Source organism: Mytilus trossulus, chromosome 9 (assembly GCF_036588685.1).
Source record: "Mytilus trossulus isolate FHL-02 chromosome 9, PNRI_Mtr1.1.1.hap1, whole genome shotgun sequence".
NCBI classification, from domain to species: Eukaryota; Metazoa; Mollusca; class Bivalvia; order Mytilida; family Mytilidae; genus Mytilus; species Mytilus trossulus.
Genome location: NC_086381.1, coordinates 70,923,206 through 70,944,324, shown reverse-complemented (window position 1 = coordinate 70,944,324; position 21,119 = coordinate 70,923,206). Strand labels below are relative to the sequence as shown.

Below are 21,119 nucleotides of genomic sequence, written 5' to 3'. Positions count from 1 at the left end.
CTGTTGGTTTTGGTGATGATGTAGCAACTGGGTCTCAAAAATTTTCATGATTATCATTTATATTGAAGCTCAAAGAAAAAGCTGAACTATCTGAAAGTACTGAATATGAGTTAGGGTTTAAAATAGAATTACCTGATGAGAGGTATGATTGAAAAATGGTTCTAGAGTGATAAGGAGTATCACATATCGGGCATATCCAAAGTGCTGATGAATTTCCAAACTTTTCATACATAGATGGACTTATATTTACACATCCAATGTGACACCATTTATCGCAATTATCACAAACAATAGCATCACTGTCCCAGGTACACTCATGCAAGTAAATAGAGCATGGATAACTGGAGTCATTCAAGAATGATGGGCTAGGGTTGGTTTAATTCTGGTGGCTTAAAAGAATTCTGATCAAAAGATGAATGTGGCGATCTGATTTGCCAAAAACACATTTATTTTTGAAATTGGACACATGTAAGTGCCAGTAATAAATCTGGGTAGATATCTCAATTGTTGTGTCACATTGCTGATGATCTGCTTTTACTATCAGAATCTAAGGAGGGTCTCCAAAATAGTCTAAATAAAGTTTCCATGTTTTGTGAAAACTGGCAGCTTTCTCTAAACATAAATAAAACAAAAAGTATGGTCTTTTCAACAACAAAGCAAAAGCCTGAAGCATCTATACTTGTACATCATAGTACAGCTGAATTAACAAAAAAGGCAAAAAAGGTTTTGTTCTCTATTAAAACATATACTAATTCTCTTGGCAGCCTTCAGACTTATTTGACACCTTAGTGAGACCTATAATTCTGAAATAACATATTTGGACTCATATGTAACATACATGTATTTCAAAGCTAAAAAAAGAGCTTTGGTTTCTGGAAAAATTGTGGACCCATTTAATTTTATTGACAAGACTCCAATAGAAAACTTGCATCTTGGTTATTGCAAGTTTACCCTAGGCACTAACAAAAGTGCCTCAAATTTTGGTACAAGGAACGAATTGGGAAGACTGCCTATTGAATGTCATATAAAAACCCAAACTTTTATGTATTTAGCAAGGCTTTTCACCTCAAACTTGAATCCCTTATTACATGAATCTTTTCAATTAACTAAAACTTTGGATTCTAGTGGCACCTATTCATGGTTCACTTTTGCAAAAGATATTCTTTCTGAATCTAACATTGATATAGATAGACTAAAAACCTGTGATAATTTAAAACAATTAAAAAATATTACAAGTTAGAGTGGGGTGCCCATTTTCCCCACATCTTTCCATGTTTTCTACAGTTTATGGTCAGGTCTAAATGTTTTTGAAGTATACTGATATTTCTATATGAAGATAACTTCAAATACAAAATATTCTCAAGCTTGAAAACGTGTTTGTTTGAAAAAAATCATCTGAAAAGTTAGATTAAAGGGTGCTTGAAATTTCCGGATATTTAGACAATGGAGGACACATATTCGCCGTTTTTACACATCTATTTAAAACAAAATAACCGCGGCTTTTAACAATTTTTATTAAATCAATTGCATTGTAGATGAATAGCAGACTTTTCAAAGGTGTAAAGAATTCAAAATTAGGACATTCAGTCAAATATTTACTTAGAAACACTTCTTTGAAATCATATTTTTTATTCAGGAAATTGTTTGAAAATCGTTGTCCGTTTTAAGGTCATTTCAGTAGGAGCCGCAATTTTGTTTCAGTTAAAAAAAATATCATATTTGTTATAAAAATATAATTTACCAGTACATTTTTCCATTTCAGCCATCCTTTGAAGTTTTTACACCTCAAAATCCTAAAACGGCGAAATTGTGTCACTGGCAAAAATGAGCACCCCACTCTATATTAAACCCCAAATAAACTCATACTACAACAACCTGTTGATAAATAAGTTAACATCTATTGATGATAAAAGTAAATTAAATTTTTATAAAGCACTTGAGCCAAATCTATTGATCAAACCGTACCTCTCTAACCCAAACTTTGAATTAAGAAAATTTATTACAAAACTTAGAATCAGTGACCATTCATTATTAATTAAAAAGGAAGGCATTTTAAAATTCCTCGCGAAGACAGACTTTGCAAAAAATGCAAAGTACTAGATGATGAGAAACATTTCTTAATAAATTGTTCTCATAATTCAATATTAGATTAATATATTTTGATTGCATTAACAGAGAAAGTAATTCATTTGCTAATCTCACTGACAATGACAAAGTTATATATATACTTAACCCATCAACACCAACACAAGTAAATAAACTAGGATCCTTTATAAAAAAGTCAATGGAACTGAGGACAGGGGACCCTTTAATATTTACCTGAATTTGTGTATATGTATTGAGTTACTTAGTTATTGTCTTTATTTGTTTTTGTTGTTGTTATATTATGTCACAAACTGTAAAGTTTATATGGCAATAAAACTTTGAATTTGAATTGAAGGCTGATAGTGATACCCTCATATTTGTTGGAATCTAGTATATTATTTTTATTTTGTATATTAAACTCATTGACTGTGCTCAGAAAAATAAAAAAAAATGTTGAGCAAATCACGACTAAGCTATGTTTAAACATTTTGACAGAGTCTAAGGGAGCTACCATTTGATTTTTATGGGGGGGGGGGGGGCTAGGATGAAACTAAAAAAAAAAGAAGGCAGGACCGAACAGAGTGAAAAATAAAAAGGCAGGACAGAGATTACAGTTAAAAAAAACAGGACAAAATTTTTCTTCCTAGCCCCCCCCTAAAAATCAAGTGGTAGCTCCCTAAGTGTCACACTGACCGTGCAAGGGCTGTATAGCCAGTCAAGGTCGTTAAAAACTTCCATTTGTCTAAGTGTCACAAAAAATATAATCAGTGAAGAGAAGGATGGTGACTCTCATACACATTCTCATTCATCAGGTCAGGAATAACCACCAATTGGTGGATTATACCTCAATTGACATATAATCCACCAATTGACATATAATGGTATAGACCAATTGGTGTATAATTCTTTGTTTTTTCAAAACAAATTATTCTACCAAAATGGAGCATGGTTTTCTTAAAACCATATTATGACCAGTATGAAAGCTTGTCAAACATTCCTAGTTTAGTATAGTGACATAACATATTGCATTTAATCAATAATTGTATTTGCAGTTTCTTCTATTGTTATCTTGCCAATTCTTGATTGGCAAATTTACCTGTAATCACCTGTCAATGGACATCATTACTGTCTGCAGTCATGTGATCATGAGTACAACTCCACATGTGAATGGAGCTCTTTGTTAATACTTGACTTTCATTATCAAAAGTCAATCATGGTCAATAGTACAAATGTTTCAACAAAAGAATTGTTGTACACATGCATTCTTAAGAGATGCAGCAGGCTTTGACAAAACTGAATCTTTCGGAGTTACAAGTTGCAAAATCATGCTCCTATCTCACACTAGCATTTTATAGGAGATTTTACGGAATTCCCTTTTTCGCGCTTGCGCAATGACTGGCCGTCAAAATCCGCCATACTTGTTATTGTTGTTGTCATGGGCGGGAACGCATAAACAATGCAGAAGAAAGAAAAGTTATCCCCGTATGCCTATGGGTTACCGGCCGAGGCTAGGACACGATACCAGGAGAAATTGGCATACAATAAAGGACTCGATAGGCTTCCTGATCCTTATGCTATCACTAAATCTGAATGGGTGAACGACCCCAGTATTTGGCCTGAACTTGACTTCGGTCAAGTTTACCTCTACTTAATCGAAACACCATCAATGTTTAACAAAAGTGCAATGAAAGCTTATAAAAGCTTAGAAGCTTATAGGTAGGGTCACTCATTTTTTCCGCGTTTCGACATAGAATGAAAGAACAACCATTTAATTTGAAAAGGACACCAGTTGAACAAATTGGGAAAGATTCTTGCTCGCATTTATGGGTATTTAATCCCTGAATAGAATAAATAATCAGTGGTGGAAATATAAAACTTTTCATTACATTCAACTTTCCAGACTAACAAATTAAATGTAGTTAGTCTGGCATCATCTGTGTATATTTTAATAGCTTAAAACTAGCTACTTAAAATGTTTATATATGTACACTAAAACTATTTTTTGAGCATAAAATACATTGTATAAAAGTGTCCACTTCCACATTAGATAGTTGTTCTCATGTTGGTTTAATTTCTTAAAAATTTAAATTATTTATTTTCAGTATGAATTTTAATACACATTCAGACATTGTTTAACCTTTCACTGTTGGTAAGGCCTATTTAAGCTTTTAAAACATGATTCTGGTGTGAAATGGTAGAAAGTTGTACTACATTGTAGCTCGTACAGTTAAATTAAATTGCATTTAAACATTTTCTTTTTGCTGTTGTACTCATCATGGCAAAAAAAAGACGAGTCCCTTGACTCGCCTTCAGAAATCCTTAGCGAGAACCCTGGTCCCAACCCCCAAGGGTGAGAGGGGCATAGAAATATGGTCACTTGGTCTTCTCCCGAACCGGCAGTAAAATGCTTGCCGAAGTAGGTCATCCGTTTGGCTGTGTGGGATGTATCAAATTCGCAGTCGCGTCTGCTTAGAAGAGGGATGTTAAATCTGATGCCTCGTGTACAGAGAGTGCCATGCACTTTGCACGTTTAAAACCCTTGCAACAACTCTTGAGAGGTCCGTAGGTGGCCTATTGCAAGGCAAAATTTCTGGCCCTATCAAAGATACCCTCATTTTCAAGTGGCAGTCTAAATTTCCCTGACCATCATCCCAGATGGCATCTATCGTATCAACCTACCTTTTGTATTTATTGTGAACTTGTTCTCGTCCTGAATATGCATGAAACATTTGCCACTGGATGTTAATAAACCAACAATCAATCAATCAATGTAATAGTCCCATTAACATGATTTAAGAGGATATCAATGCTTTTGGCGGCAGAAGGTTGGGCCACCCTCCTATTAAGCAGATTAGAACACTGACATTTGTTCGCCTACTTTTTTCAAATTTCGTTATTTTTCCAGCTAAACTTAGTCCTAGGTCAAATTTTTAGTATAAAAATTGAAATGCAGTAGATTTAAGATGACCGATTGCTTCAATAAAAGATGAGTTACAATATCAAGGTTTTAATCAATTTGTCTTATAATTCAGAAAAATAAATAACATGTCTATTCTTCTGAACTGGAAAAGAAATTTCTGTCATTTGTTGTTGAGTTTATGACCTTAGGAATAACCAGAACTCTGTCCACCCAAATTTTGATCCTGTTCACAACATGGTATGTATATTTTTATCCTATTTCAATTATTAATATGACTGGGATCTTTTCAACAAACTAAATTAATTACCTAAAATTAGACATTTCTCATGGCATGCATAAATACAAGCCATTTTTTTAAAAGTTGAGCTAATCAGATGCAGTCTTTAATTTAAAAAAGTTTGGATTGTTGTTCCTGGTACGTGGGTTCGATTCCCACCCAAGGCTTACATTCACTATGTTACTTGTACCCATACTATATAAAATCAAATGCATGAAATTGTTCTGTTTTTTACATGTTAAATTTATTGAAAATTTCTTCAAATTTAGTGTTTGATAATGTTAGTTATCTTTGAAAAACTTAATGTCCATTATTTTTTAGAAGAAAAAAGTTAGATTTTACATGATATCTGAACGATGACATAATTTACAGGAACTTTTTCCTTAATTCATTATTCAGTCAAATTTATTGATCATAAATATGAGTACACGTAACATTTCTGCTGGTGCAAATGGAGGAAACTGCCTTGTGCCTCCACCAGGAATATCCATCCAAAGTTGTGAAAAGTGAATTAAAAAATATTTTCATTTAATTAAATACATGTATATATATATGATAAAGAAAGTTATTCATGCCTAGCTATCCAAAGTACATTTTGGAAAAGAAAACAGTTCAGTTTAAGCTTACAAAACTATATATTTTGTCTGGCACTTTTCTACTGTAATCTTATTATATTTTTAAACTATTTCTCAGAAGTATGTTTTTTCTTATTGTACTTCATTAGGTATGTTGAAAGTGGTCATGTAGACCAGATACAGATTTACGATGTGAATGGAAGTCCTTTCTGTTTTTTGAAAGCTGATGTCATAGGGTCGATGAAAATTCGGGACAAACCACACCAACCTTGGGTCTGCTTAGCTAAAGATACAGCAGACATATATTGTGCACATTGTACATGTCTAGCAGGGTATGGTTATTTTGGGTATACATTTCATTTTATTATCATCCTGAATAATGAAATAATTGAGTGCAAATGAGACAACCATCCATCAAAAAGTCATAATTTTGAAAAAGAAAACCATTAAGTCAAAGTAAGGACTGCAACAGACACGGAACTTTGGCCAACTCAGAACAGCAAGCTATTATGCTAAATAAGGGTCCAAAACATTACTAGTGTTAAATCATTTAAACTGGAAAGAGAACAGTGTGATATATATATAACAAAAGAGAAAAACTAAGAACCGTACCTGTGCAAACAAATGCAGCAGGTTTATAAATTTTAATAAGTACCCGAGTCTTCTCCCTTACCTTGAATATGCATGTATTTGAACTATGATTAATAGCTTTCACATTGGCAATCATACCACATCTCCTAAATATATTTGATACATGTAGTACAATATCTATTGACTGATGATTGCTGTATACTTAATACTGTGGCAAATACTAGAAATGCTTTATTACTTTAATTCAGATTGGGAGAAATGTGCAGTCACATTGCTGCAGTACTATTTAAAATAGAGTTAGGAGTTAGATATGGTGTGACACAAAAATCAGTTACTAGTGAGGAATGTAAATGGAACAAAGTTTTTAGAAAACAGGTATAATTTATAATATAGGATTGGACTTCTTCTTTTAGGAATATTGGCCATGGCTTACACTAAAGAACCAATACTGTGGTGGAAAGGCAATAAATGTACATGCATGACATAATAGATGATACATGTACTGATTGGTTAAGGTTGGACCTTGTTTTTTTCAGTTTCAGTAAATAAATAAACATGAACACACTATTTTCTGATGGTCATTATTAAAAATTGTCCACAATATCCAAATATTATTAAATTGGTAATGTTCAACATCACTGTTCATTACTTTGTACCAACAATATTTCCACTTACTTTTCTCACTCAAAGATTTCAATGAATCTTCAACCTGTTCTTTTAACAATGAAAATCTTAATAATTAATAAATTGCTTCCCTGAGTGCAGCTTGATACAACCACAGGGGTAACATTTGGGGGAAAAATGGACAAAATATTTGCACTTGATACAGGTCTAAATTTGGATTGAAATTAAATATTTTACACATACATGTAATAAGTTGAAAAAAAACTGAAGCCAAAGAACTAAGAATTACTTATAGGAATAGAATTCATATTCCAAATTTTGCTTTTGTGTAATATTCTATGCTGTTGTGCAAAAAAATAATATTTGAAGAATTTTAATTTTTAATTTTTGAAATCTGAGGGAAGAAAAAATAATATTTTCCTCAATTAACATTTTCAATGAATTTGAAAATATAATAACCCATTGAAATACCGCCCAAACAACTTAAAATAACATACATAGACTTTATTTTAGATACATTCCTTAATCAGATTTATTCAAGTAGTAATGTCTAAAGATAAATTGACAGTCAATCATCTCCTCATGGCAATAATACATTTCTTTGTACAGACTTTGATTCATTTAAATAATGTATAAACATTACATGCTATTTTTTGTCTAGTAATAACTTAACATTATATCAAGTTTCAAATAATCAAATTTAGTGTAATCTTGATTTTTAAGAACAGATACAATTTCTTTTATATGGTATTTTGTATTTTCAATTACATTGCTTCAATCCTGTTACATGGCTGATACTTGTACAAAGTCTTGATTTGTCCTTATAAGTCATGTCACGTCAACCTCATCATGAGCTTATTAAGCCAATGACTCATTCCAAACAAAAAACAATATATATAAAAAAACATAAATTATTCACAAATACTTGCAAATTACTCAAATGCTAAATAAATAAGACAATAATACATGTGCAAAATAAGTATGCAAAGAGAGATAACTCTGATAATTCTGAATACAGTTTGCAGCTCCATTTAAATTGAAATAAAAGACTTGTTTCCTTCAATTATTTGTATACAGAATCTATAAAGCATACAAAAACAGATTACTGTAATAACTACTGTCTTTACTATACAATTGAGCATAAACAGTCTACAAAATATTGTACAAGGGAAAGATAACTCAAAAATTTGTTTATATTTTGCTCATTATTTATAGAGATTTTGGTAAAGTCCATCTGAAATTTGCTTGGCCTTTGACCTGGTCAGCTAAAAAAATGTAATCCTTGTGTTTTTTAGGTTGATGTCAGCTCAATTATGGACATACAGCACCTTATGAACAGTAACAGAAAAAAGAAATTGGAATGTGTTATACCATCAAGCAAAGATCCATTACCAGACAAAGCTGTGTTAGAATCTCTTTCTAAGGTGTGTCCTAATGCTGCATTCTTTTCTCTAATTCCCCCGATGAATGAAGAAGTAACAGTAGAAACATCAGTCAAGGTGAAACACACAAAAGAAGAAAAATTACCTAGACCTCTTACAAGTTTTTATGATGTCACTAACAAAGAACTTACTTTACAGGAATTAATCGACAAATCAGATCAACTTTTTAGGAACTATCATTGCTCAATTTCTCAATCTGCCAATCTTTTCAAAATTACTGAAGCACAAAACATAAGTCCCCTATGGTTTGAACATAGAAAAGGTAGAATTACAGCTTCAAAAGCTCATGAGGTTTTAACATTAAGACCAACTACAAATCCAAATAAATTGATTATGAGAATTTCAGGATACAACTCATATGATCTAAGTAAGAAAGTGGCCATCAAATGGGGACTGGAAAAAGAAGCAATAACCAGAGATACCTACATCCAATATATGGAGAAAAACCATTCAAATTTTCAATGTAAATTATCTGGATTGAAGATATCTGAACAAAATTATTTTCTTGGTGCTTCAGCTGATGGTGTTATTTCATGTAGTTGTTGTGGACAAGGAACCCTGGAGATAAAATGTCCTCACAAGCATAAAGACAAATCTTCAATGGATGCGGCCAAAGAAGACCCTACCTTTTGTTTGGACACACAATTACACTTGAAAAATAGTCACAAATATTACACTCAGGTTCAGTTTCAAATGTTTGTCTATGACACTGAATATTGTGATTTTGTTGTTATGACAAGTCCAAATGATGTTCTTTTGCTTGCTATCGTTAGAATTTGCAGGGATCCTGAGTTTTGTAATACTTTAATAAGTAAGTGCACTTACTTTGTTAAAGAGCTATTAATCCCAGAGATACTTACAAGGAAATTGCTACATGATTATAAAGTAGCAAACACTTCAGTCAATGATGTCACAAAAGAGAAATATTGCTTGTGTGAAGAACCAGAATATGGCAAGATGATTTTCTGTGATGGAGACTCGTGTGATATTGGATGGTACCATTATCAATGTGTTAATATTGTAAGGAAACCAAGGGGAAAGTGGCTTTGTCCAAAATGTAAAAAATAAATTGTAGAAGTAGTGAGCAGCAATCATTTTTACAATATATTTATAACAAAACCTATTCTTAAAGCATGGACAATTCTTGGTGTACCCTTTAAGGGCATACAATACAGTTACAGGGGAGGTAATGACATTGCTAACATAACATGTTATTTTTCGTGATGTCAAACTATGACATATTGGGAAAAAATGCATTTTTCAACTGATTTTTATCATTCAAACTGATTTAATTTGAAAACGAGTGCATGGATCCCAATTTTTTAAAACGACAATTTTTTTCATTTTGCAAGGAGATTATGTGACCAAAATATTTTAAAACTGGAAATAGCGCTTTTTTATTTTTATTGATACTTAAAAATTACAGATCATTTAACAAAATAATTTGTGTCTTTTAAAACAAAAAAGTTATGTCTTTCATTTGAAAAATAAAATACGGACACAAATCTGAATTTTGAGCAAATATACAAAATTTTGCTCTCATTTTACTCAGAAAGTAGCACATGAAGGTATATTTTTTATTACATATTTTATATTAATCAGGTACAAAATAGCCTATATAGCAAAATATCATCAATCTTTAAATACAGGTTCAAAACTGTATCGTATGCCTTTAATAGCTGAATACATTTTTTTAAAACAATTTCAGTTGAGGATTCTTTGTTTCATTTACCCATTAAAAATGAATAAAATTTACCTTTTATTTTCAAAAGAATGGACTACTGTAGGTTCATTAAGTACCAAAGATGGACCTGTCCCAAAAAAATATTTTCATCATTGATTTATTTACCATCTCCATGTCTTCTATTTGAAAACAAATTTCAAAATTCAATATATCACTAATTCTGCATTTTTATTGTTAAAAAGGCAAAAAATCCTCAAAAATCACATATTTAGGGATTTATACATTTAAGATTGATATTTAAGGTACATGTAAAAAAAAACAAAGATATTAACAAAATTCAAAGATTTATGGAAATATTTTCTTATTTCATTATTGATGATATTTCAGGCCAAAAAGATATTGAATTTTATGATGGACTATGTAAATAATACATTTGGAAATAAATCAATATTTATTTCTGTTCTCTGTTGAGATATTTTGGGTTAAAAATTGCATAAAATTCACATAAAAATAAAGATTTCTTGAATTTAAAAAATACTTTTAATTATTATTAAGCTATCTAGTAATTGCTGACAGAACATGACTGCTTCAGCTCAATTAATTTCTACCCCAAATATACCATATAAATTCCAACCAAGTCAATAAACCATGAATGACTTGAGGTTTGGGCAAATATTATTTTAAACATGAAATAAACATAAAACATATATGATGTACCTTATCAAATGACAGATGAATAATAATTTATAACAATACACATTAGACAAGCAAGATTTAATTTGCAGCAGGTCAAGTTTACGAGCTTATTCCATCTACGCCAGTGACTTACAACCTTACGACTTTTCACAGTGCGCCAGAGGGTTGCATCCTGTTCTGCAAATTATGTTTTGTAACCATAATGAATTTGTTTCACCAAAAGCTGAAAGATTCCAAAATATTGTTTTTAAAGCTGAATTTTAAATTTTCCAATTTCATCTGTCACTTAAAAAGATTTAATATTCAATGGCCTTACCTTTAAATAAGGATGTACTTAGGTGAAGTTTTGGAATTTGTGTCAGATGTTTGGATTCTTTTTCCATATGATAAAAGGTGAAATATTTCACCCAATAACACCAATTTATCCTTTATTTATACCAATTAGCTTAAGGGCTATTTACCAAAGTTTAAGCAGATTTTTGAGTTTCTTTCTTTTAAATCGAGACCCAAATAATACCAATGAAAATATATTAAGTTAAAATATAAAAATTAAAGTCTGAGTTAGCCTTTTCCCGCTATATTTTATAAATCAAATATCTCGAAAAGGAGCTGCATGACCTAACAATATCTTTAGCTAATTTTGATCCTTTACTAATACTCTTCCAGCATTTAGTACAATTTTAAATATCTATATTTATTCAATTTCACCTAAGTACACCCTTAAATAAAAATATGGTAATCAGTTATTGAACAATATTAGGGTGCATATTTATAATAGCAGAGCAAATTGTCATAATACTGTCAGAATGTGGCACCATATTCATTGACATCTTTCCAGACAAAATACGGAAATTTTTCAGTCGCTCCATTTCTCTTTCTACATGAATTCGTACATGAGCTATATTTCGGCTTCTTTCCACTTCAAAGGCACTAAGCTGGTCTTTCCCCTTAACAAACGATGGTATGATTAATTCCGCCCCCCTTGATGCCAATTCATCTCTAATAAGAAAACCACGGTCTGCTAGTACGACATCTCCATGGTTTATAAAGTCAAGATATCCTGATTTAAGTGAAATTATCTTATCTGAAGTCCGCCCCCCAAATGCACGTGAAACAAAAGAAATACTACCACACGGAACAATACTAACTAAAAATTTAATTGTATTGTGGTGCTTATAGTTACTGTAAGTACATGATCTAGCAGTAAAATTTGATGGAGTCTCTATATAAACTTCTGTGCAATCTATAACTGAAACACATCTTGGAAAGGCCTCCTTAAAGCAGTCTGGTCGAGAGCGTAAAATGTCATCTTTATTTGGCCAATGAATCAACCACTTTAATTTGTGCGCTAATTGAGGGATGACACTGTCAATTAAATTGGTAACCAAACTAAGGGAAACTCCAAAACGAAACGAAATATCAGTATGGGGGGAATTTAAACGTAATTTCATTAAAACCAAAAGAAGTATATCTGCAGAGCTCAAAATATTAGAAGAAGGTATAATACACGTTACAAAGTTCACCAACCACATAAAACATGAATAAGACGGCAATCCAGTATAAAATTTTGTTGTCTCTTCAGTCTTCTCCAAAGATAGACTTGTAGCCCTTATATAAGGGGGTTTATTTTTCATAACATTATTTTCAAAGTGAAGCTGTTGCAGTCTATCTATAAGTATTCTGTTTTCGCTTATAGCATTTTCAAATAGTGTTCTGTAATTTTCAAATTCTCCTGTACCTGAAATGAAAAGAAATATAAATGAACCAAAAATACACATCTTTCTTTTACATAAATATTTGAAACTTGTCTTAAATTACATAAGGGCAAATGACTTTTACTCAAAATTGAAATGATTGATAGTCATAAATATAAAGCTTTACATAGTTAACCTATTGTACATAATATTAGATAAATTGACCAAAACTCAAAAATTAACTTAAACCACTTAACAATTAAAATGAGGTCAAGTAGTTATCAAAGGTACCAGGATTATAATTTAGTACGCCAGACGCGCGTTTTGTCTACATAAGACTCATCAGTGACGCTCATATCAAAATATTTATAAAGTCAAACAAGTACGAAGTTGAAGAGCATTGAGGATCCAAAATTCCAAAAAGTTGTGCCAAATACAGCTAAGGTTATCTTTTCCTTTTGTTAGGTGTCCAGCTGAGGGACGCCTCTGGGTGCGGAAATTTCTCGCTACATTGAAGACCTATTGGTTACCTTCTGGTGTTGTTTTTTCTATGGTCTGGTTGTTGTCTCTTTGACACATTCCCCATTTCCATTCTTAATTTTATGTACACCTTACAATCATTCCTTTCATCAAATATACTACTGCACTGTTCAAAAATGAATTTAATGAAACGTGGTATGTATATACAATTTTTTTAATATGCACTTAGTATGCATCATTTAAATTAAGTGCTAATAAATAGAAAACTGATGGCAACAAGTCTAAATTGATAATCAACTCTTTGAACAGACATAAGAATAGTACCATTTTTGTCTTCCAACTCAACATTGCAGTCTAAGTCTTGTAAAGGCAGATGATCATTTTCTTTGCCATCAGGTGTCATCAAAAAGTCCAATTGCAATCTGCATTCCCTCTCCTTTTGATCAGCAGTCCTTTTTACAGCTCTCTTATACCTGTTACAGAATAGTATAATGTTTCAATTAACTAAAAAGAGAATGACTTTGGATACAAATTTTAAGTATTTCTTTCTAATTTCAAATAAGTAACTTCAACAAAAAATTTAGTACTTAGTGAACTGCTTCTCCATGAATGAATTAATTTTTCCAAGTATTTGCAATAAGTATGTCATAGATGTATTTTATATTTAATTATTGATTAATATTTTCAAATAAATGTCAATGAAATTATTCAATGATCTGTTATCAGAATAATGGTTTACTTTTATAAAGTGTGACTTTGATAGGGAGTTGTCTCATTGGCACCCTCACCACATCTCCCCAAATCTATTTGTTATATCTGAAATAAAATGATAACAAAAAACTATAAACTACATATATAATGGTATGTAAAATGAAAACTGTGAATTGGAATATATTATTACAAAGATAAAGAAGATAGAATAACAGATTAATACATGGCATCTTTTAAATGGCATGTATTATCAGCCCTAGGTTTAATATCAGCCTAACTGATATTGACCAAGGGGGATAATACATGCAATATGAAAGATTACATGTTATGATCTTTTTATCATATGCTTCAACAATGGAGAAAAACATTGAGCTAATAGTCAGTTGCTTTATAATCCTCATAGTTTCAATTTTTTTCATTAAACATCTAATTTTATTTGGTTGATATTGTCCTAACAATTGAATTTGAATATAACAATTTGTGATATAACAATTAAAATCAGGATAAATTTGTTACACATCATCACATGTAATGTTCAACTGTCCTAATACAGATATTATTTGGTCACATAATATGAATTTTATGGACCCGATAATTTCTTTTAATCGGACAATTGAACACCCGTGTAACTTTGTCAATTGTTTTTATCATACCTGTCAACACTTTTAGAAGCTGAAACTTCATTATCACCATAACTACCATATCCCATTTTCACAGAAGGTACATAATCAGGACTTTTTGGATCATCACATTTTCCTTAAATTATATAATGGAAATAAATCATAATTAGTGTCAATAATTCATCAAGATAAAGGGTTAACTTCATAATTTATTATGATTCCTGATACAGAGATAATTATAGCTGAAAGAATGCTGAAATATGTAGTGTTTGAGACAAAGACTAGAGTACAAAAGTTTAAAATTAACAAATAACCAACATACCATAAAAATTTGTAGTTGACCTTTTGGTTATACATGATGTATAATTCAAATTAACCCATGAATTTACTAAATTCCTAAAGCGTGTAGAGCAATACTTGAGTTAGATTGCTTGCTTTGTTTTTATATTGTTCAATCATTGAATAACACCCAATTAAAATCAAATATTATACATACAGTTTGAACTATACCTATATACAATGTTTAAAGATTTTAATCATGTTTACAAAGCTTGTATAAAAAAAATATACAAACAAAGCAAGCAAGCCTAGGCAATCAAAGTTTTGCTTTACATGCATTAGGAAATTAGCTGTAACAGATATTAAGAGAATGAAGTACTGGACTGTGTCTGTACAATAAAAAGACAACACAAGAATAACCAGATGCTCCACAGGGCGCAGATTTAAACCACAACAGAGGACGAACCCTGAACAGTTGGGGCAAGTATAGATTTCTATATACCTATACTTAAGTTAGAGTGGGAAAAACAAAAGTCTTCGGAGGCAACGTCATTAGATATAGGAAGATGTGGTGTGAGTGCCAATGAGACAACTCTCCATCCAAATAACAATTTAAAAATTAAACCATTATAGGTTAAAGTAGGGCCTTCAACACGGAGGCTTGGCTCACACCGAACAACAAGCTATAAAGGGCCCCAAAATTACTAGTGTAAAACCATTCAAACGGGAAAACCAACGGTCTAATCTATATAAACAAAACGAGAAACGAGAAACACGTATATATTACATAAACAAACGACAACTACTGTACATCAGATTCCTGACTTAGGACAGGTGCAAACATTTGCAGCGGGATTAAACGTTTTAATGGGCCCAAACCTTCTCCCTTTTAATTATACCAATATATGACCAAAAAAAATCAAATTCCCAACTTTCCTTTTGTGTTCATAAACCTTGTGTTAAAATTTCATATATATTAACTTATACTAAAGTTATTTTATGAAAACCAAGAAAAATGCTTATTTGGGCCCTTTTTGGCCCCTAATTCCTGTTTACAATTATTGCAGTCTATAAAGACAGAAAGAGTTTGTAATTAACATGGAAAAATGTCAATTTTGAAGATAACAGTCTTGAATTTGATGGATTATACATTATTAGAACCTTATGCTTATCAATTTTAATGACAGTTATCGTCCCAAAAAAGCAGACATAAAAAAATACTATCTGCAATTAAAATTAAAACCATACCAAATATTATTGTTACACATATTATGCACTTCCATAGTACTTTATCTGTGAATTCTTACTATTTTGTCATTGTACAGAGTGCATACAGACCCCCCTCCCCCATATTCTATGAATTTATAGGTTCAGCTTTATCATCAAGTGACGGCGCTGAAACTACCCCAGAAGTGAGACTGTTCCAAAGTTATAGAAGCAAAATGGCATTTTACAATTTTCTTATTAACAGGAAGATATTTTAAACTACTAATTGACATGTGAACAAATTTTAAGTCCAAACATGAAAAAAAATGGGGCAGCACTTCCCCTAGAAAATGTACATCTAAGTCCAAACATGAAAAAAATTTGGGCAGCACTTCCCCTAGAAAATGTACATTCCCCCCCTTCCCATGTATAGACCCCAGGCCAAAAAGGAAGAATCAAGAAAGAAAATGATCAGTGTGGGGGCAGGTTCATTTATAAAACATGAAACCATACACCATACACCATATCATGCCTATGATAGAAAATATTAAAATACAAACCATACATAGCCTTGTCCTTATACGTCAATTGGTCTATACCATTATACCTCAATTGGTGGATTATACGTCAATTGAGGTATAATCCACCAATTGGTGGTTATTCCTGACTAGTCCAAATAATTATGACGTCTGGCAAGACGTCATAATTATTTGGACTAATTCCTGACCTGTTCATAGACATAACCTGTTTAGTACAGTTAGTAGTTGATGGCAAATTACATGTAGATCTTCGTTCCTTGGGCGACTCAAGGGCACAGGATAAAGCCATATTATATAAGGTGTAAGGGTTGATAGATAGGATAGTATTACCTATTTAATCACAGAGACTCTGTTTGCCGACCAAAACAAACAAAAAAGTAAACCGGAAGTCTTTTACAATATTTACATTTATGGAAAATAATTTTCCCGCCACTGTACAAATGTGAATCAAAAATTTACGTATAAAAATATTTTAGTTAACATACTATATAATAAAATATCATTTGTATCGATCACCGAAAGGGGAAGTGGTTAAGAACACAGTATTATTGTTTATTGGGGGTTCACTCTATACACGCAAATTTTCACTTCAAGGTAAATCGTAGTCCAAATAATTATGACGTCTGGCAAGGCTATTTTTTTTCTGGGACGCCTTCACAACGATTTTTACAAAATATGCCATACTTCAAGCTGCTGTTGAATTATTTAACCACTGAAATTGGTTCCATAAAGTCAGGCTCCACAGATTCTGAACCCGATTGGTTTGAGACAGTATGGTTATCGTGGGGAAGGTCTAAAATGCGGAAATGGAAAACGAAAAGATTTCAGTTATAATGCACTAATTTTTTCATTAGTGGCAAGGTTTCGGTGCAAAATATAGTTGACATGCATTTTGTGTCCGGACACATGGACACAACGATAAATTACAAATCAGAGGCGGATTTAGGGGGGGGGGGGGGGGGGGCAGGGAAAAAAAATGGTTGCTTATATAGGGAATCACTGAAGCGTGACCGGAGCGGGCCCCCTCTTAGGTCAGTCAGTGGGCCCCCACTTATGAAAAATTCTGGATCCGCCACTGCAAATATTGAATATAGTAATTCAGTTTAACATATAGATGCTTGATTTAATATAAATGACCAAATGACATAAGACACAATTGAAAATTCAATCAGATTCAATTTTCTTAAATAAATAATTATATACAAATATATCATGCTTACAAGGGGTAAGCATGATATAATTGTTTAATTCCACCGAATGTTCCTACTCAGTGAGTTTATTATAATCAAGTATCATATGGAATTTCTATTGTTTGTATACACTGCAGCTGTGCTATTTGCGCAGTCAAATTGCATTGACCGTATAATCATTTCTTAGTCAATTTAGTGAACAACCTGCAACTAATTGCAACACAAGGTTTTTCTCTGAAAAACAAGTCTGTTACTATCTATGAACAACATACTAAAACTATACAAAAATATATTTTGCGGAAAGTGGTTTAATTCACGAAAATATTTTGTAGTAAAAGTAAGGTAATATGTGTTACTTCCCCTTATTTGCCAAAATGAAAAAAAATAATTTATCCAAAAAATGATCTTTATTTTTTAAAACAGTTTAAGTAATACAATACAATGCATAATTATGTCAATTCAATAGAATGATATTACAAGTGAATCACTTTCCTGTCTCAAAGTTTGTATAATTAAATAAAGATATAGACCGAGATTGTGTTATGATATTTTACAATTGGAAGATCTAATTCTCCACAATAGTGATGTATGTAACCTATAACAGAAGACTAATTCTGTGTTAGATTAACCAACATAGTTATAATCTTACTAGGTTTTTGAAAGAAATCTACCCCTTTGTTTAAGTTAATTTTAATTGGGAGAGGTGTTCTCAAACACATGTGTTTGGCCATTAAAAATTGATTTTTTTGCAAGACTAATTTTTTGAAATTCAAAAGTTTTTAACCACAACTTTAACATGTTTTAAAAGAAAACATTTTTTTAAATTTTTCTTCTTGAATAAACATGTTATGATTTAGAATCGAACAATGTTTTTCAGAAGAAAAAAAAGAATGATGAGTGTTAAATGATTGTATCGCATAGGCGGAACCAGGCACCCCTCTTTACGTTGGAAAAATTTGGTTGATTATATAGAGAATCACTGAAGCATGACTGGAGCGGGGCCCCCTTAGGTCAGTCAGAGCCCCCCCCCCCCCCCCCCCCCCCCTTATGAAAAGTTCTGGATCCGCCACTGGTTTGTTAGAATGAAAATACCAGGCTCTTGAAGAAAATAATAAACTACTCATGTAATTAGCAACGATCTCAATACTTACACACCATATACATAAAGCTTTGGCTGTAACACTAAACCCACAAGGATGCACGTTCCATACCAGGAAAGTCGCCTCCCAAAACATTAATATAATATATTATAATAACACTGAACCCACTTTTCACTGGTTTCTCATCGCCGGGATGTGTTCAGATTGATACTTTAGTCGGTGCCAAGAGTATTGATTCATCAACTAGCTTTGAACTAGCTATTGAAACTCAGTGTCATTTTGTTAAGTGTTTTAGTATACACTCTGTGCTGACCTTTTTGAGTTAAGCCCTTTCAAACTGAGTATTACAATTTGCACTTAGGTTGTTTGCTATTTCACATCTGTTCCTTATTATGGGAGGGCTGAGTTCATGCTCGAACATGGTTAACCCTGCACACTATGAATATGATTATTACAAGTATGTGGCCCTTGAAACCATGGTGGTATATATTGTTTGCTGTCTTTCCGTTTTTCCATTAATTATCTTTATATTTTAACGATGAGCTATTTTAGTCATTCACACCCTCATCATTGTTATCTCTTGTGGAAATTTTTGTCATTGCCAATCATACAACATCTTATGTTTTTAGAATGGGGAGGTTTCACAATAAATCATGGTTTTCAAACATACTACCAAGAGATCACTGATAAAGTTTAGTGGACCTTAGAAGCTAAACATTTATATTCTTTAGGCATAAGGTGTATGTTATTTAAATATTTTTTTAGTTTCGTTCGAATGAGTAATATAGTATAACTATGAATAAGGAGAGATTTGAGGTTTTTAAAGTCAATTAGAAAGCAACCTTAAACAACTAACAAAAAAATCAGATTAGACAGGAATATTTTTGGCCATAAGTCGCCCATATTTTTACAGTTCTTATGCTAAAGCTGATTTCCTTTTATTAAATTAATTCAATGAGATATCTTAAAGAAGGAACTTGGTAATGCTTTTTGTTATGTACATAGACATCTTTGACCATAATATTTGATACAGAAGACAATCCATGTGAGTTCTATGTCATTATCCTTTGATTAATGTTTCAGACCACACCATACAGGTTTACAGGGTACACACAAAAGGCGCTGCAGGGGCGGATCCAGCAATTTAAAAAAGGGGTTTCCAACCCAGGTCAAAAAGGGGGGTTCCAACTATATGTCCCCATTTAAATGCATTGATCGGCCAAAAAAAGGAATAGATCCGCCAATGCGCTGTTACTATTAACACTCCAGGAAGTGATCCCATCAATTCAATCAACAGTCGGCTTATCTCATTTTCAACATCTAGAATTTAACAACTTTGGTACAATTGCTATTTAAATTTAAGCTCTTGTATTCTCTAACCACATTTCCTGTTTCCATTCTCAACTTTACATTTTTAAAAATCAAGCTAGAAGTGACCAAGATTTAAAAATTTTCATTTGTTATGCCCCTCACTGAGGGGTACTATGTCTTTCAGTCTGAGCGTCCATTCATTCATTCATTTGTCTGCCCTGCTTCTATTAAAGTTTTTGGTCAAGGTAATTTTTGATGAAGTTGAAGTCCAATCAACCTGAAACTTAGTGCACATACTCTCTGTGATATGATCCTTCTAATTTTGCCAAATTACAGTTTTGACCCCAATTTCACGGTCCACTGGACATAAAAAATGATAGTGCACCGGGGCATCCATGTACTATGGACTCATTCTTATTTTGTAATTAGTTTGTAAAACAAAACATTTCACACAACAAATTGGTCATTATTGATATCGATAACAAGAGGAATACATATGCATATAATCATAAGATAATAAAGTCTGCCTGTAAAGATCATATGTTCAAAGTTTTGACCATGAATAACCATGAATAACCGAGCTTTTTATTTCCATTTTCACAATTTTTCTGTACACATCATATTTTACACAAGAATTACATTTTTTAATACTAATTTCTATAGGACTTCTTAAAATAAACATCAGAAAGTATTTACTATTTATATATCCCAATTCAAAAGTTTTAACCACCAATAACCAAGATTTTTTTTCAATTCCAGTTATTGGGTTTTCTGTCTCAAAACATATATTCAACTTAATTACCCAAATATTAATACTTATAACTAAACAGCTAAAGGACTAAAAAAAATAATCATAAAATAGTATGTTCTTTTTCTATATAGATCAATTTCCAAAATATTAACCATAAACAACGGCGATTTTCTGAGTTTCCAGTTTTTGACGTTTTTTCACTAAAAATCACTCATTTCACCTCAAATTTTCTTCAATATGAATAATAAAAGCTAATGGACTACTTTATAGTATATTAAGATAAAGTTTCCTGTCTTCTACATGCTTTAGGTCTAAAAATGCAACAACAAATAATAAATTTTCTT

The 21,119-nt window shown here is 31.9% G+C and overlaps 3 protein-coding genes across 15 annotated transcripts in view; 1 reads left to right on the top strand and 2 right to left on the bottom strand.

Annotated features, from left to right (window-relative positions):
• The window catches only part of LOC134683334 (cytochrome c oxidase assembly protein COX18, mitochondrial-like), a 48,559-nt gene that overhangs the window by 25,914 nt on the left and 1,526 nt on the right, over window positions 1-21,119 (bottom strand). The window contains exon 1 of one of the 11 annotated variants that reach the window (XM_063542574.1): window positions 17,108-17,221. The exons of 2 other annotated variants lie outside the window; for them this stretch is intronic. Coding sequence is in view for 4 of the 9 variants with exons in the window: in XM_063542566.1 (XP_063398636.1) it covers window positions 16,629-16,712 (84 nt within the window). In the remaining 5 variants the exon portion in view is untranslated. Of the gene's footprint in view, window positions 1-2,778; window positions 2,839-16,611; window positions 16,851-16,908; window positions 16,942-17,107; window positions 17,222-21,119 lie in introns of those variants that run through there. 8 more of the 11 variants (XM_063542569.1, XM_063542570.1, XM_063542577.1 and 5 more) reach the window with 8 other exon arrangements.
• LOC134683333 (uncharacterized) lies at window positions 3,477-9,582 on the top strand. Of its 3 annotated transcripts, none has more exons than XM_063542563.1 (4): window positions 3,477-3,801; window positions 6,007-6,189; window positions 6,697-6,823; window positions 8,368-9,582. In XM_063542563.1, the coding sequence occupies exons 1-4, from the start codon at window positions 3,542-3,544 to the stop codon at window positions 9,580-9,582; spliced, it is 1,785 nt and encodes a 594-aa protein (XP_063398633.1). In that variant the 5' UTR covers window positions 3,477-3,541. The 3 variants fall into 3 exon arrangements, with proteins under 3 accessions (XP_063398633.1, XP_063398634.1, XP_063398635.1); XM_063542565.1 differs by lacking the exon at window positions 3,477-3,801 and adding an exon at window positions 5,149-5,242; XM_063542564.1 differs by lacking the exon at window positions 6,007-6,189 and having other exon boundaries at window positions 3,483-3,801.
• On the bottom strand, window positions 7,562-14,983 carry LOC134683336 (uncharacterized). The gene is made up of 3 exons (XM_063542578.1): window positions 14,433-14,983; window positions 13,393-13,541; window positions 7,562-12,632 (listed from the first exon to the last, which is right to left on the bottom strand). Exons 1-3 carry the CDS (start codon window positions 14,486-14,488, stop codon window positions 11,638-11,640), a joined length of 1,200 nt encoding a protein of 399 aa, XP_063398648.1. The 5' UTR covers window positions 14,489-14,983; the 3' UTR covers window positions 7,562-11,637.

What these genes read in the sequence shown, in the direction of transcription:
- LOC134683336 (XM_063542578.1), bottom strand. Translation starts at nt 14,488, where the DNA reads ATGGGATATGGTAGTTATGGTGATAATGAAGTTTCAGCTTCTAAAAGT. An exon ending in GCTTCTAAAAGTGTTGACAG is followed by an intron (nt 13,542 to 14,432) that starts GTATGATAAAAA and finishes ATTCTGTAACAG; the next exon opens with GTATAAGAGAGCTGTAAAAA. An exon ending in TGAGTTGGAAGACAAAAATG is followed by an intron (nt 12,633 to 13,392) that starts GTACTATTCTTA and finishes TTTTCATTTCAG; the next exon opens with GTACAGGAGAATTTGAAAAT.
- LOC134683333 (XM_063542563.1), top strand. Translation starts at nt 3,542, where the DNA reads ATGCAGAAGAAAGAAAAGTTATCCCCGTATGCCTATGGGTTACCGGCC. An exon ending in AAAAGCTTAGAAGCTTATAG is followed by an intron (nt 3,802 to 6,006) that starts GTAGGGTCACTC and finishes GTACTTCATTAG; the next exon opens with GTATGTTGAAAGTGGTCATG. An exon ending in CATTGTACATGTCTAGCAGG is followed by an intron (nt 6,190 to 6,696) that starts GTATGGTTATTT and finishes ACTTTAATTCAG; the next exon opens with ATTGGGAGAAATGTGCAGTC.